We start from the raw sequence: 14,207 nt of genomic DNA, 5'->3' as shown, positions 1-14,207 counted from the left end.
AGAGAGAGAGAGAGAGAGGGAGAGAGCCGGAGAAAGAGAGATGGAGAAAGATGTGAGTATCACAGGGTGAAGACGTGATGGAATACAGCATCCCAACCATGGCTGCCCTCCCTGAGCACTGATCGATAATTGTAGACAGAAATCATCTTCAGATCACTGGCCAACCAACCAATCATGACCAAAAACATAACTGCCATAAATGTCATGTTTGTCCTGCATTTCAAAGGCATCCAGGCCAAGTACAGTTGTTGCGAACAGAGGAGGTTATGTGAAGACCAGTTCAACAGCATGCAAACACCTGTAAAATGTAACTGAAGTCATGTCTGATACAACACAATAATAAACATTTTTTAGATTAAATGTTCTTTTAGAATGAAAAATTGAATGAATGTTAAGGCTTTCTTTGTACAAAAACACACATTTGAAGAGTTATAAAAGCAAACGATTAGGCAAATTCATTAGCCATAAATTAAAATTATCATAAGTGACCCCCTGATGCTAACGTTGTGGTTTCATGTAAACACATTTCTCTTTTAAATTACTCAACGCTGGAAACTTCCAATTAACTGAACACCTGCCACAGTAACTGACAGCCAAGACAGGAAACCTCAGCTAACCACTGGCCAATAATTCATAAGAAAAAAATCATTTAAATGCAGCTTAACTTCAAGACAGCTTAACCTGACTGCGAAGTTCTTCGACGGACGGCTGTCGCTCGCATTGCAAACTTGTGCAACTCAAACGCAAAAAAGAGGGCAAAGATTTTCGAAACCAAGTTTTTTTTCTCACGCTTTCTAATTTTTTTTTTCCTTTTTGTTCCTACCTTTTCCACCGAGCGCGCAGGAGTGGCCCCAGATAAGCCAAAACAGCAGAAATGGGACCCCGAGTGTGTGCATGTTTGTCGAGCCGTGAAGGAGATGTCTCTGCGTCCTGTCCTCTTCCAAATATCCTCGCTCACCTCCCGAGCGCGTGGATGTTCTCAGCTGGCCGGCCGCGCGACAGATAGTCGGCAGGTCGAGAGACAGTCAGTGTTAATGTAAGCAAAGAGGGAGAGAGAGGCTGGCGTTTAAATAGCGTCAACGCACCAACACTTCCGGGAGTTTCTTTTCAAAATAGAATAAAGCAACCGACTGTAAAGGTTGAAGCATTTCAAATACTACAACAGCATTGTAATTACATGGAGTAGAAATTCTTTTTTAGACAACATTTCCTTTATTGCACGGATCTAAAAATAGATTTGCGAAAATTTTGAAAAATTGCACGCTTTTATGTTGAAAAAAAAACCCAGTTTGGCTTTTATTTGACAAACTTGACAAAACAAAATGTTTCTCAGAGAGAAGGAGCAGGAGATGTGAAGGGAGGGATGCAGGGAGGATCTGTCTGAGAAGAGTGTCAATGTGTTAGTATTTTAGTGTCAAGACGGGGTGAGGATTGATAATGAAACCCCTGGAGCAATCTGCCAGTGACTAATGCAATGTAAATGTAACATCATGTTTCCAGGCTCACTGGAGTGTCAGTTGCCACACCTTGCTGCTGACCATTTAAGTGTTTAGATTAGTGAGCAACCACGAGCATCTTTGAGTGAGGTCATTAGCAGTTACCCTCCCTTAATCATCTCAGTTATCTTAGATATGCTACATCTGGGAAATGTATGTTAATTAAGAAGTAAAGTGCATTTTCTTAGAGCTATAATCGAATGAAGCAGCTGCCACAGTGAGATGTTTTTCCAGCTGTATCCTCCTAACAAGAGCCTCTGAAGAGCACAGCTATACTCCCCCTCACAGATTTGAGTCTTTCACTTTCCACCCCGTGGCAGAATCACTGGTTTTCTGCGAGGACCACATGTTCTTCAATTACACCCCCCCCCCCCCCCCCCCCCCCCCCACACACACACACACACACACACACATATATTCCTGCTTCCTCTTCTGCTGGGTGTGGGTGTGTGTTCTGGGGATTAGAGGGAGCAAGAGAGAGAAGGCAGACCTCAGGAGAGTTAAGAGGATAACAAAGACAGAAAACACACGCATACAAGTCCAAGAAGGGCACATGCAATTACTTACACACACATGCTCCTGACTGGCTGTTTCCATGGCTAATGGGAGCTAAGTCACAGCGGAGCAGTGACAAGGGGAAAGATGGTGTGCAGGCTGTCTTTCTAATTGCAGTGAAGCCATCAGGTCAGCAATTATTTAGTATAGGGAAAGGGAGAAAATCACTGTGGCATCACTAAAAGACTGCTTCTTGTGTTATTGACAAATACTCATTTTAATCTTAATGTTTCAAACAAAGTAGGTTGGATTAATTTCCTTTTTTCCCGTTTATGAGCAGTCATGGCATAATCTAGCAGTGATAAACTGTTCAATAGTTTATCAACAGTTTATCACTGCTAGATTATTCATGTAACTGAAAGAAAACAGTTTCATTCATTAGGGGACTGGATTCTCACTGCGATATCTTAATTTTTACCTCAAACAGCAATAAATATAAGATCAGTGATAACTTCCATCCATTTGTATGAACACGAACACATCTGAAGGCCTCCATTGTTGGTTTTAACTGACACACACTGCTCCCTATATGAAACTGGTGCAGTTGTCCCCACAGGAAAGGGCTTGCTCTATTTTTATAGTGATATATAACAATGGCTCGCTAAATGCCATGTCACTTCTTTGAAAGCTTACATTCTTTTAAAGTTATTCTCGTACCTCCGCTACAAAGCAGTTATTGGAAAAGGGATTTGTGGCCATTTTTGTAATCAGTTGCAGGTTGCTCTACAGACAGTCAGTTAGTGTTGTACAGTGCTCTCCCCTTTTATCTGACAAGCAGTTTACAACAATAGAATGAAAGGTTACCTGGAGCTCATAGGTGTTTGATGCTGCACTGCTGTAAAGGTCAGCTTCTAATTGTAAGGTGTTCTGGGAAGATGCCGTCATTGCCCACAGATGCAGCAGCACTGAGCGCAAAAAAAGTAACACTGCTCTTTAATGTGCATCTAATAAATGAAAAGGCACCGTTATTACGTTTAATTACAAAGACTTGTTAACAACTTGCACGTACTTCAGTACCACGGAGAGCTCCGTCGCTGTAACCTTCATCCACCAGGGGTCGCACTTCAGCCAGGTTTTATCTGCGGAACCTTCAAACAAGCGCCTCTCCAAACACGGGAAGGGGGGAGTGGTATCAGTGTGACACACTCGCCAAATGTCAACAATGTGAAAAGAAGGTAATGAAACGAACTATCGCTACTGCCTTTAATCACTGTGTGGATTGTATCACGCCTGCTTGACTGTGCTCTGTTTTAACTGATTAATCGCGTTACGCCTGGTTTATTAGTCCGCTAAGCTGGCGACTGTTAGCTGCCTGCTCAATGTCAAGGTGGACTGTCACAGCTTCCTCAAATGTTGATGGCGTTTTGACTTACTTCATTAACTTCATTATGTTACAATCTATGACATATACGTTATTCTGCCTTAAAAACATCATTAGAAACTTAGATTTAAAAAGGGGCGTATTTTGCCTTGCCAGTAGATGTGAGTTGTAGAGTATTCACAGAAAAACACACTTTAGGGTTGGAGTGAGCGTGTGAGATCCTGCTTGCATAGCTTTATTTAAAGTTGATATTGTAGAAATGCGTGCAAGTGTACTAACTGTGAAAATGAATTTGCCAGATGACCTAGAAGAGTCTGATTACTCTGTCAGAGTGAGGCAGGGTGTAGTAAGTGTCCACATCCAAACTAAAAGCTTTCTGCAAAGAGGAAGTTGTTTCAAAAGCTTCTTTTTCTTTCAACATGGTTGTTGTTCATACGCAAAATTACAATTACTGGTTAAATACATCAATTTATATGGTGCACGTTTAACTAAACGTATCTAAACAAGCTAAACAATCCCTGACATGTCTTAATATAAGCGCAGTAAGGAGAGAACATTTAGAAGAATTGAACATGATTTAGTGAAATAGAGAAATAATTTTGTTTCGCCATTAATTTGCAATTAGAATCAGGTGACCCAGCATGGCAGAAAATAATCCTAGCAGGACACGATTTAGGATAGGACACACCGGATGTGTAGATGCTGGTTGTGGTGAAGATGAGGATGAAGGCTTGGCTGAGTGTCTGAGTGACTTGGGTGAGGTGAGGATGGGTATGAGGTAGGTCGCGTGGAAGTGATGTAAAGAATAGAAGAGCAGCCGAGCACCTAGGAAAGCAGGCAGATGAGTGATTACGGAGCTCATTGCACAGGCTGTACTGTAGTTATAAAATATAAAGTTTATATTATTTTACAGAAAAAAATGTTTGTTTTTTAAACCATCGACACACTATTTTAAAAACAGGCATTTGTATAGTAGATAGTGGAAAAATAAAACACAGGATGTGCCTCAACCTCCTGTGTTTGCATTTTGTATCCCCTACTGCCTCATTTGGCGTCCTCATTGGTGCCCTCCTGGGTACACACAGACCACAGAAGAGGAGAGTGAGAAGAGCAGATGAAGCTAAGACTTTTCTTGGAAGTGAGGGACTGGCTGATAAGTGACGCTGAGCATTTCTGGTTACCTGTGTTTAGCGAGTTTCCATGGAGAGGAATTTTTCTTCTATGTCCCTGCTTGGATACGCAGCGCCTGAGACCGTACTACCTCAGGAGGATTCATCCAGACTGCTGCTGTTTGGCCTTTTCTGGTTTGCACTGAACTGGAGATTGTTATTCATGGATTTATTTGGATTACTGTAATTCATTGTTCACTTGTACTCAAGTCACACTGTTGCTGAACAGCTGTACTGTACCCCATTAAATTCAGAGTATATTTTAAGATTCTGGTTCTGACTTTTAGAGCTCTTCCTGGACAAGCACCAGCTCGCATCAGTAAACATTTACACCCATTCATCCCCAGTGGGTCCCTGAGGTCATGTGATTAGGGCCTAGTTGTTGTGCATCATACAAGGCTGAAAACTAAATGAGATGGAGATTTTGCTACAGTGGCCCCCTAGACAATGGAAATCTTTCCCTCTGACCTGATCTATGGACTCAGTGATCGCCTTCAAGAAACTACTAAAAACTCATCTTTTTAGACTTGCTTTTTTATTTTTATGTATTTTTTTGATCTTTGATCTTTGTCGCAAAAGATGATACAGATAATACATTCTACTGACTTGCTTACTAAAAGTAAAAAATCCACACTCTACTTCACATCTTCAAGCCGTCCTGTGAACAGCTGCTGGAGGCTTTGGCCACCGGGCCTTATGTTTGAAATCTCTGGGCTCAGGAAATCTGTGATTCTAAATTAGGTGTAGATGTGAATGTGAGCGTATCCCTGAAACAAACTGGCAGCCTGTCGAGGCTCCAACCCAACCCTGAATTGGGTAAGCAAAAAAAACAAAAAAAGGATTTTAGTGTTATCACTGACGGTGCGTTTTTGTGTAGGCACAGATAGAGTGGTGCATACCTTTGTGGTATCAGGCAAGCCCAAAATCCAGAAGGATTGCTATTTGCTTCTATGCTGCCAACAACTGTGGCCAGAGGCATTTTGTTGTCTTTGTACATTCATCCTACTCATGTAAGCGCTTCAAACACTCAATCAAGGATAGAGTCATTACTCTTTTCATTGTCAAAGGTTGAGTTCAGTATGACCTCATAAAACCATTTTTTGACCTTTTACTTAAGAATTAATTTCCTAATTATGAGCAATTTCACACAGATGCCTATTAGAATGAAATCCCAAACTAATAACATTTTAGATCTAAATGTTGAGATAAACTACTCACTGAACTTTGGTCAAGAAAGTTAATTTAAAGTGAAATAAATGTTGGCTGGATTCCTGGCAGAGTGAGTGGTGAGTTGGCTGAGCAGTGGCTGGTGTTAATTTCCCTTTGGGCTCTTTACACACACAAACACGGACAGTAAAACAAAACTGCACTGTAGCTGTTTACTTCGTCCGGTGCTCAGCCTCAGAAAAACACCGCATCCTTTATTCTTTTCGGTGTTTCTGGAAGTGGATTTGGTGTCCCATTGACAAATTGTTAGAAGATCGGAACCTGAGTTTATTTTTTTCTTCTCTGGGGTTAGACTGTGCTCATCTGTGTGTGTGGTGTTAATCTCTTTTTATATTACATGCAGAGGTTTCCAGAAGAGGACTGTTTCTCATTGCTGTCTTCCTTGAATCTCGTCGTCTTCTGTCCCATCACGTGACTCTGGCTAATACTCTGTTTCACTTTCCTCTAAGGTTCTTTGACTGCGGTGTGAGAGGTTAAACCAAGATGGCCGCCCGCCGTGTCCCACTAGTCTTGTTAGCCTGCGGCTCGTTTAATCCAATCACCAACCAGCACATGAGGCTGTTCGAGCTGGCCAGAGACCACATGCACAGCACAGGTCAGATACAGACAACGCTACATCCCCGTATCATTTGTGTATCGCTGTATCGTTTGACTTTAAAGAAAACCAGCCTCTGTAAGATCTCCTCCATAAAGCCCACTGATTAATAGACTTTGTAGTTACAACTAATCAAGCAATGAGTAATAGTTATCCAGCCTCTCTGAAGGACTTTCAAAGTTTTTCTTTGGACACTGACTGCTTTTTCACTCACTCAGTCCAGTCCCTGTACCTGCCCAATTTCAGAGGAATGTTTTTTGATTGTTAAACCTCTTCACCCAAGAGCCACCCACTCACGTGCCTTTAGGTACGTTGTTAATAGCCTGTTGCAAAACAGATCATTTGTTTTCATTTTCTTAACTGATTCTACAAAGAATGCCAAATGTAACTGTTAGACAGACCTAAAATACTATGTTTGCAACAAGGTGGTTCCCAAAAGAGCAAGTAGCTGTAAAGTTGGCATATGGTGTGTATGGTGTCCTTAAGAAATATGAGGAAACTGGACAAGTGGAGCCCAGACCCACACATGTCAGGCCTAAAAACTACAGCAGATGAACAGTATCTGAAAATCGTGTCCTTAAGGAATAAGTATAGCAGGACCTGAGAGATGCACCTGACCCTTCAGTTGATCCATCTACTGTTCATGATAAAGCCCCATCAGAAATGGTCTCAGCAGAAGGGTGACTGTCAAAAAGTAAAAATTGATGGAATTATAAACATCTGGATAGCGTCTAATTGGCGACCGCTTTGTTTCTTTTTCCCAAAAATCACCGGCAAATCAGTAAAAGCATACCTGCATAGTGAAACACGTTGGAACACTATCAGTCATGGATTGGCCTCCCCAGAGCCCGGACCTCAACGTTACTGAAGCAGTGTGGGATCATCTTGACAGAAAACAGAGCAAAAGTCAGTCAGAATCCAAAGAATAGCTTATAGTTCTTCGGGAAACCAGGAGAACTATTCCTGAAGACTGCTTAAAGAAATTGCAAAGAAACCTGCCTAAGAGAGTTCAGGCTGTGTTGAAGAATAAAAGTGTTCATACGAAACATTGACTCTGAAGCTCATCAGACTTGTACCAACTGTTTGTGCCTAATATGCTGCATTTCCATGTATAATCTATGTATTTCAATAAATCCCTGAAACAATTTCCTAGCAAAATATAAAGGAATGAGGGGTGGCTCAAGACTTTTGCACAGTACTATATATATGTGATGTATTACAACCCAACTATGCCACTTTTCAGAGCTCTTTAAACTAGCTCATTGTTTATCACTTGTGGCCTTTAAATCTACTGTTTGATTGAGTGTCGCCCTGTCATTTGTCTTGTTCCTTGCCGCCGTGGCAACCAATCCCTGATAAAACTCCCTACGACCTTTCTAGCGCTAAAGAGCAGACATGCAAACTTTAAGACTAGCTGGAGAAGAGAGAGCTGAATACCTATGTCAAGTTGCCATAAACACAACTCCAAACGAATGCTAATGTGCTCTGTGTCTGCCGCAAGCAAAATTAGGCTCTTTTTTTTTCCAGCAGGCAATGGAGGTCTTTTGCCCCCTAGTGGCCAAAAAAAAAAATCAATTGCTGCATCTTTTAAGACCCCAGTATGAAGAATCCCATACAATCATACAAACAATGCTAATATATGGCCGTCTCCGTGATTTGGAGGCTCTTGTGTGGAAAACGCTTAGTCACCCTAAGCTTTATGTTCTGATCTGCTCTGCCACACAATCCCAGCTTCAGCAGACACAGCGTCCTTATATAAATTCAGGACATTTACATCGTAAAGATGCTCTGAACACAGTGCAGCATTTCAACATGCAGGAACATTAATGCTCTTACAGTTTTCCCTTCGACCCCCTTACCTATAAGGCATCAGCTGACTAGCTTGAGGTTGACATTCAGAAATCACAGTAGACGTTTTTCCTCCTGTGTCTGATTGTTTCCAACTTTGTCAGCTAAATAAACACACCTTTTTCTAAAATTGATGACATAGTATGATTTGAGACACCTTGTCACGATCACCCACCTTTCTCACTCCGTTATAAAGAGATTAATTGTCTTATTTGTCCTCAAATGTGAGATCTGATGAACCATTAATTGTATCAACGCCACTATCTCTGTTATACATGACAGCTGCATTTCTTTTTCGCTGTCGTGACCCAGTTAAACTCTGTTAATCTTCTCTCCCCTCAGGCCAGTACCAAGTGGTGGGTGGCATTGTGTCCCCAGTGAGTGACAGCTATGGAAAGCAAGGCCTAGTACTGGCTAAGCATCGTGTTGCTATGGCAGAGCTGGCGCTTCAGAGCTCCAACTGGGTCACAGTTGATGAATGGGAGAGCCAGCAGCCAGACTGGACGGAGACAGTGGTCACTATGAGGTATAAACCATCTTTACTGCTGGAGATTAGTTTTAAAATAAAATTTAAAAAAATCTTGCGATATTGTGCAAGAAAGTGAATGGTTGAAACAGTTTTTCTTTCTCTTTCCTGTCACCCTTTATGAACACACCTCACAGACAATTACATGCACAGTCAGTAAGTCCCTGGCAATTCGATGGTTAATCAGAAACATTGAACTGGTTGAAACATTGTGTTGTGTATTTCCAGTCAAATAATATATCTCCTGTCATAATAACTGCATTCTATAGCTAGAGAGTCTCATATCATGTCATATGTATGATTTTTTTTTTTTTAATGTGCAAGAAGATCAGATCATCCTAGTCTTACCAGCAGAGTTCGCAGGGATCCACTGTCCTTTGCTGCCCCTCTGTGAGCCCTTTATCATGCAAGCTTGTGCTGTTTATGTAAGAGTGCCACCAGGTTTCCTGCCTAATTTATGGTTTTAGTCTCTTGGGGGCTGCTAGACTAGACTGGATCCATATCAGGTCTGTTTTTTTTCATGGGGTGAAATTAGGACCACGGGCTGTTAAATTCATTGGCCAACTGGGAACGGTTTAGTGGCAAAAGGCTGCCTGAGCGATGAATATGTTTGAAGAGAGGTGCTGCACTGAGCGAAAGGATAGGAAAGAGGCCCCACTGAGTATTTGCTCGCTCACTAACACACAAGTTAACTGGACAGAATTTTCATATTTATTTGACCCAAGAGAACCATCCATCCATCCATCCATCTGTTCTTTTCTGCTTATCCAATTTAGGATGGGGGAGGGGGGGTGGCGTTAGCCTACCGTAGGTGTGAGCAACTTCTTGACCAGGATTGAGGCTGGTCATCCAAACCAGTTTCATCTTATCTGATGGTGACAGTCCAGATCTTTTCCCAGACTTTGGCAAAGTGCTGTTCCACCTAAATAACTTGTACTTGGGTACAGTTGTTTGAACTGATGCTCTTGAATCTACATTTATGTAGAAATGACTCCTAGAGACCTTCTCAACTTGTGTAAATCTACAACTCTCTTTCATCAATCTTCACTGAATTCATTGGAATTTCCAATTGTTCTGAGTATTGGTTAATCAAATTAGTAAATTAATTAGTTAATCAATAAATCCCATTATGTTTGTAACTAGAAACCAGTTTTAGTCAATTGTGATGACCAACGAGAAGTTAATAGCCCTTGTCAAGTTAATAGACACTGCAAAGCCTTTATTAAATGTATGTATATATTTGAGCCTGTGTGTATAATTTTGACTTTTTGTAGACTAGAGAAAATTCAGAGTTGTGGACCCAGTTCTTGTGTTTTTTAAGTCATTAAAGAAGTATGGTGTACAATCGTTCCACCCTGGTAAAAGAACAGTTCAGAGGAATTATTAAAAGCTCCAAATTACCATGAAATTCATGCCCACAATGAGTGGATAGTAACTTCTGACCACACCTGACACTTATACGCACATGCCCAGTTGTGTCTCATTCTTGCTGTAAGCCATGTTTGCTGATCAAGCCATGAAGTGGACTGTTGTCATGAGTCTGTGAGCAGGCCACGCACACATTATTCAACGCACACACACACGCACACACTTTTACATACAGAACAACTTTAAGAAGCTTTGAAAACAGTGAAGGTTTTCATCTCTTTTAAAGGCTTTTCTATAAGTCGTGGCTATTTTTCCTTTTTCTAATCACTTCAGTAAAGCTTTATTGACATGTTTAGACTGAACAGTGGATTACCTCAGCACATGCATGAACAGTAAGTTACTGCACAAAGCAGGAATGATGCACTGCACATGATCAAAACAACAGAAAAACTGAGGACAAAGAGGAAATGGTTGGATTCACAAACACAAATGAAAGAAAACTGCATGTATTACCACATAACTGTTTAAAAAACAAAGTATCAGTATCTTTTCTTTTTTTCCTTTGGTTGTCAGGTATCATTACAGGCGTATTCTGAAGGAGTATGAGCGGAGCGTGGGAATGCACAACAACTCGAGTAAGAGTCTCTTTTTGTTCAGCTTAGAAACTCTTGACTACAGAGTGTTATCAGGATTTTTAGAGGTATTTATATGATGTTTTTATTATCACAAAACATGCACATTTTAAAGACAGCCGCAGAAAATGAAATCTTGTCCCTTTATGGCTCCTCACTCTACAGTGAAAATAGCATGAGAAAAAGCTGTTTTTATGGGCCAGCATGGCTGCCCAAGTCAAGTATGTGGTACGACTCTTGTTTGTGCTGTTGTTGGTCAGTCAACCAGCTGCAGAGAAGAGCAGGTGCACAGTCGAGGTCTTGGAGGACTGCACAGGAGCGCATCTCAGATCTCTTCCCCCCTCTTTCCGACTGAAATCTTGTGTGTGGACTAACACATTTGTGGGACCATAAAACCAACATAACGTGTTCCCCGTAGGTTGAGCATGCAACCTCTTCAACCTCTGGTAGACTACTTTCAGTTCCAATACATTTGCATGGGTCACCTGGTGGGAGGCAGCCTGTTCTCCAGACAGTGAGGTCCCATTTGGACTAAGTGTTGTCACTCTCAGACAGACAGTCAAGCATTTGCATATAATTACCACGTAATTTAGTCTACATCAATGAGTACGACTTGTCTGCAACACTCTTCGCAATAGGGGACTCGATTTGATGGTTGTATTGTGGTTATTTTCCTATGTCATTTTGCAGTTAGATTGCCATCGGGCAGCAACTGGGGAGGGGTTCAGATCGATTAAGTCCTTGCATGTGAGAAAGCTACTATTGCTCCTTCATTCAAGACTTTTCTAAATGAATTTGTGTTTAATTGGATTTTTTGTGTATGCGGATTGGTGATTTTTGGCGATTTATCACAGTTAACTGCCAAATTGTCAAAATAGATTGCATCTAATTGTGAACTTGGGCCCATCCAGTTACAAACGGATAGCAGTCTTATTGCTGTTTTATTGCCGTCTTGACGAACCAAAGTTGCTTTGAAAGATGGCAGTAGACTGTGAGTAGTTGCAGACCTGGTCCTCGTCTTCAGGGCAACCAAGATCACAAGTTCATTGCACCTAACTGCAATAAATCTGGCCATGCTGCATTCTCCCACTACTGTTTTCACTAGTGTTGCTGTAGTATTAATGATTCGTAGACTCTTCCACCGTCAGCTCAAAGTGAAACTTGTAGTATTTTTGAAGAGTGAAACATTCATGTCAGCCCTCTGCGTCAGCTGGGCTTTGTGTTCTTCTGTTAAACAGGAAGATGTTGAATTTTTTATTGTCAGTCTGTTAGTATGCTGACTTTGCTTAGAAATGGAGATCGATAGATAGATCGATAGATAGATCGATAGATAGATAGATCGATCTTATAAATGAAAGCTAGCCAATTAGAATTCTTAGCCCATTTTCATAGATTAACTTTGATTTATAACGGTGCATTTACAGGGATGCCTTCTGGGGTTTACTGCTTTTGCACACCGCTTTATATAAAGATGACACATTTTGTGAGAAACAAAAAATAAAAATGAACACAGAAACTCGTGATATCTAATAGAAAAAAAGCCTGCTGCTTCAGTCTCCTTTTTATTGCAGTTTATCGGGGTTATGTAAACCTTCTAAGTTTTTAATGTGAAAGCTGAATTCCTAGAATAATTAGTCTTGTTATAATTTTCTTAAGCCTCGAGCGATATGAATATCTAAGTTGTGTAATTTGTGGAACAAGTCCGTTTTAGTCATGTTGTGCATTTTATTTGCCCTGTCCAGGCGCAAAATGTTCACTTTCTTTTTCTTTGATATTCACATCACTGGTGCCTTCAATTTTTACATTTTGCTTCCTATTAGTGTGTGGACTCTTCGAGGAGGCAGTTCAGTAAAGTACTTTTTTTTTCTTTTTTTAAGCTTGGTTGTGGACTAGGCAGTTGGCAGGAACCCACTGAACTCTGTCCCTGTATTCAAAAAGAGGAGCACATGAGGATTGTGTCACTCTTTGCTGTTGTGATTGCTCAGAAAGAGGACTGGCATATCCAGCTGCAGGACAACATATTACCAATAGTGCTGGAAGATGATTAAAATTGTGTAGATGGATATAAAAACAATGAATTTGGAGGGGTTGAAATAGACCCTTGCATATTTTAAGCCATCTCTGGAGGGAAAATAAACTAAGTTTGTTATATTTGTCACACCGTGTTTTATCGTTGTTTTTGTTTTATCATTAAAAACTGGTTAGAAAGTGTGTAAATAGTCATCTTCTCTGTTTTATTCTGCCACCCCACTCAGATCTGTCTCCCCAGCTGAAGCTTCTGTGTGGTGCAGATTTCCTAGACACCTTCAAGATCCCCGGCTTGTGGCGGGACGACCACGTCGAGGAGCTGGTCGGGCATTTTGGCCTCGTCTGCGTCAGTCGAGGGGAGCTGCAGCCCGAGCGGGCCGTGCACGAGTCGGACCTGCTGTCCTACCGCAGGCACAACATTTTCCACGTGAGGGAGTGGGTGAAGAACGAGACGAGCGCCACGGAGGTCCGCCGGGCACTGAGACGGGGTCTGAGTGTGAAGTACTTGCTTCCAGACTCTGTGATAGAATATATTCACCGGCACAACCTTTACACAGAAGACAGCGAGATGAGAAATAAGAGCGCGGTGCTGAGGCCGCTCGTTAAGCAGGCACAAGAGCCGGTAAAGAGTCTAGACGACTGATGGAGCCCTCGAAGGGTGAATTCACTCACAGATGAGTGCTTGTCTTCAGGGAATGGAAGCTCTGTTGGCCTAAGTGTGTTTTCCAGGCATCACTTTAACTTTTTTTCTTTTTTTTAGTAAGAAGCATCCAAACACAGACATGGTGTTTTCAGAAGTGATGCAAATACTGAGCCACATCTTCATCCTACATTTTTTCCTAGAGATTTTTCACCATTCAGTGTTTTTACTCATTGGACTTGATGGCAGTTCTATTCATTCAAATAAATATTTTTTGTATTCCCTCATGACTATTTTATTTTTCTATGCTTTCGTCGGCCCAAGTCCCACAAACACACACGCGACAAAAAAAGGCTGTAAAATGACTGCTGGGGTTTTTATTTATTTAAAACATTTAAAAAGACTTTTATATTGAAGTCTTATTTCCCATCTATGTGCCAGATGTTTATATAGTTCACAAACATTTGTTGACATAGAGACAGATACACTCACTTTAACAAAGAAAGTCAAGACAATTCAATTATATGAAAAAAAAAAATTTTTTTAAACACAAGTTCAGACACAAAAGAAAAGAAATCATGAATAAAGTATGATGTGCATCACATATCACAAGAATACACTTTGATTCACGGCTGTTCAGCTGCTCATTAATGTAAATATCTTATTACACGACAGCTACATGATGCATTTAGGCATGTAGAATAAGACGTGTAAGAACATCTTCATTGATCCCAGAGGGAAATTCGCATGTCTGCGTTGGCTCGTCTGCTATTTGTATGAGAATTGAAAAGCCTGTTGGCTG

The 14,207-nt window shown here is 41.1% G+C and overlaps 2 protein-coding genes across 3 annotated transcripts in view; one reads left to right on the top strand and one right to left on the bottom strand.

The window, feature by feature from the left end:
- clstn2a (calsyntenin 2a) overlaps window positions 1–896 on the bottom strand; it is a 166,603-nt gene extending 165,707 nt beyond the window's left edge. The window contains exon 1 of the mRNA XM_085377112.1: window positions 824–896. Within this exon, the coding sequence (XP_085233238.1) occupies window positions 824–896 (73 nt within the window). The remainder of the gene's footprint in view (window positions 1–823) is intronic.
- Window positions 897–3,171: 2,275 nt separating this feature from the next.
- On the top strand, window positions 3,172–13,682 carry nmnat3 (nicotinamide nucleotide adenylyltransferase 3). Of its 2 annotated transcripts, XM_085379081.1 has the most exons (5): window positions 3,172–3,226; window positions 6,218–6,363; window positions 8,554–8,737; window positions 10,679–10,740; window positions 12,993–13,682. In XM_085379081.1, exons 2-5 carry the CDS (start codon window positions 6,252–6,254, stop codon window positions 13,406–13,408), a joined length of 774 nt encoding a protein of 257 aa, XP_085235207.1. In that variant the 5' UTR covers window positions 3,172–3,226; window positions 6,218–6,251; the 3' UTR covers window positions 13,409–13,682. The 2 variants fall into 2 exon arrangements, with proteins under 2 accessions (XP_085235207.1, XP_085235208.1); XM_085379082.1 differs by lacking the exon at window positions 10,679–10,740 and having other exon boundaries at window positions 12,993–13,408.
- The last annotated feature ends 525 nt before the right edge of the window (window positions 13,683–14,207 follow it).

This window comes from Diplotaxodon limnothrissa, linkage group LG18 (assembly GCF_057381915.1).
Source record: "Diplotaxodon limnothrissa isolate DT_005_m linkage group LG18, D_limnothrissa_male_GT1.1, whole genome shotgun sequence".
Taxonomy (NCBI): domain Eukaryota; kingdom Metazoa; phylum Chordata; class Actinopteri; order Cichliformes; family Cichlidae; genus Diplotaxodon; species Diplotaxodon limnothrissa.
Note: the sequence above shows the minus strand (reverse complement) of the source record. Positions and strands in the feature narration are given on the sequence as shown.

Excerpts from the sequence above, each read along its gene's own strand:
- nmnat3 (XM_085379081.1), top strand. The coding sequence starts at position 6,252 with ATGGCCGCCCGCCGTGTCCCACTAGTCTTGTTAGCCTGCGGCTCGTTT. Across the intron at positions 6,364-8,553 it reads AGACCACATGCACAGCACAG|GCCAGTACCAAGTGGTGGGT; the intron begins GTCAGATACAGA and ends CTCTCCCCTCAG. Across the intron at positions 8,738-10,678 it reads GAGACAGTGGTCACTATGAG|GTATCATTACAGGCGTATTC; the intron begins GTATAAACCATC and ends TTTGGTTGTCAG.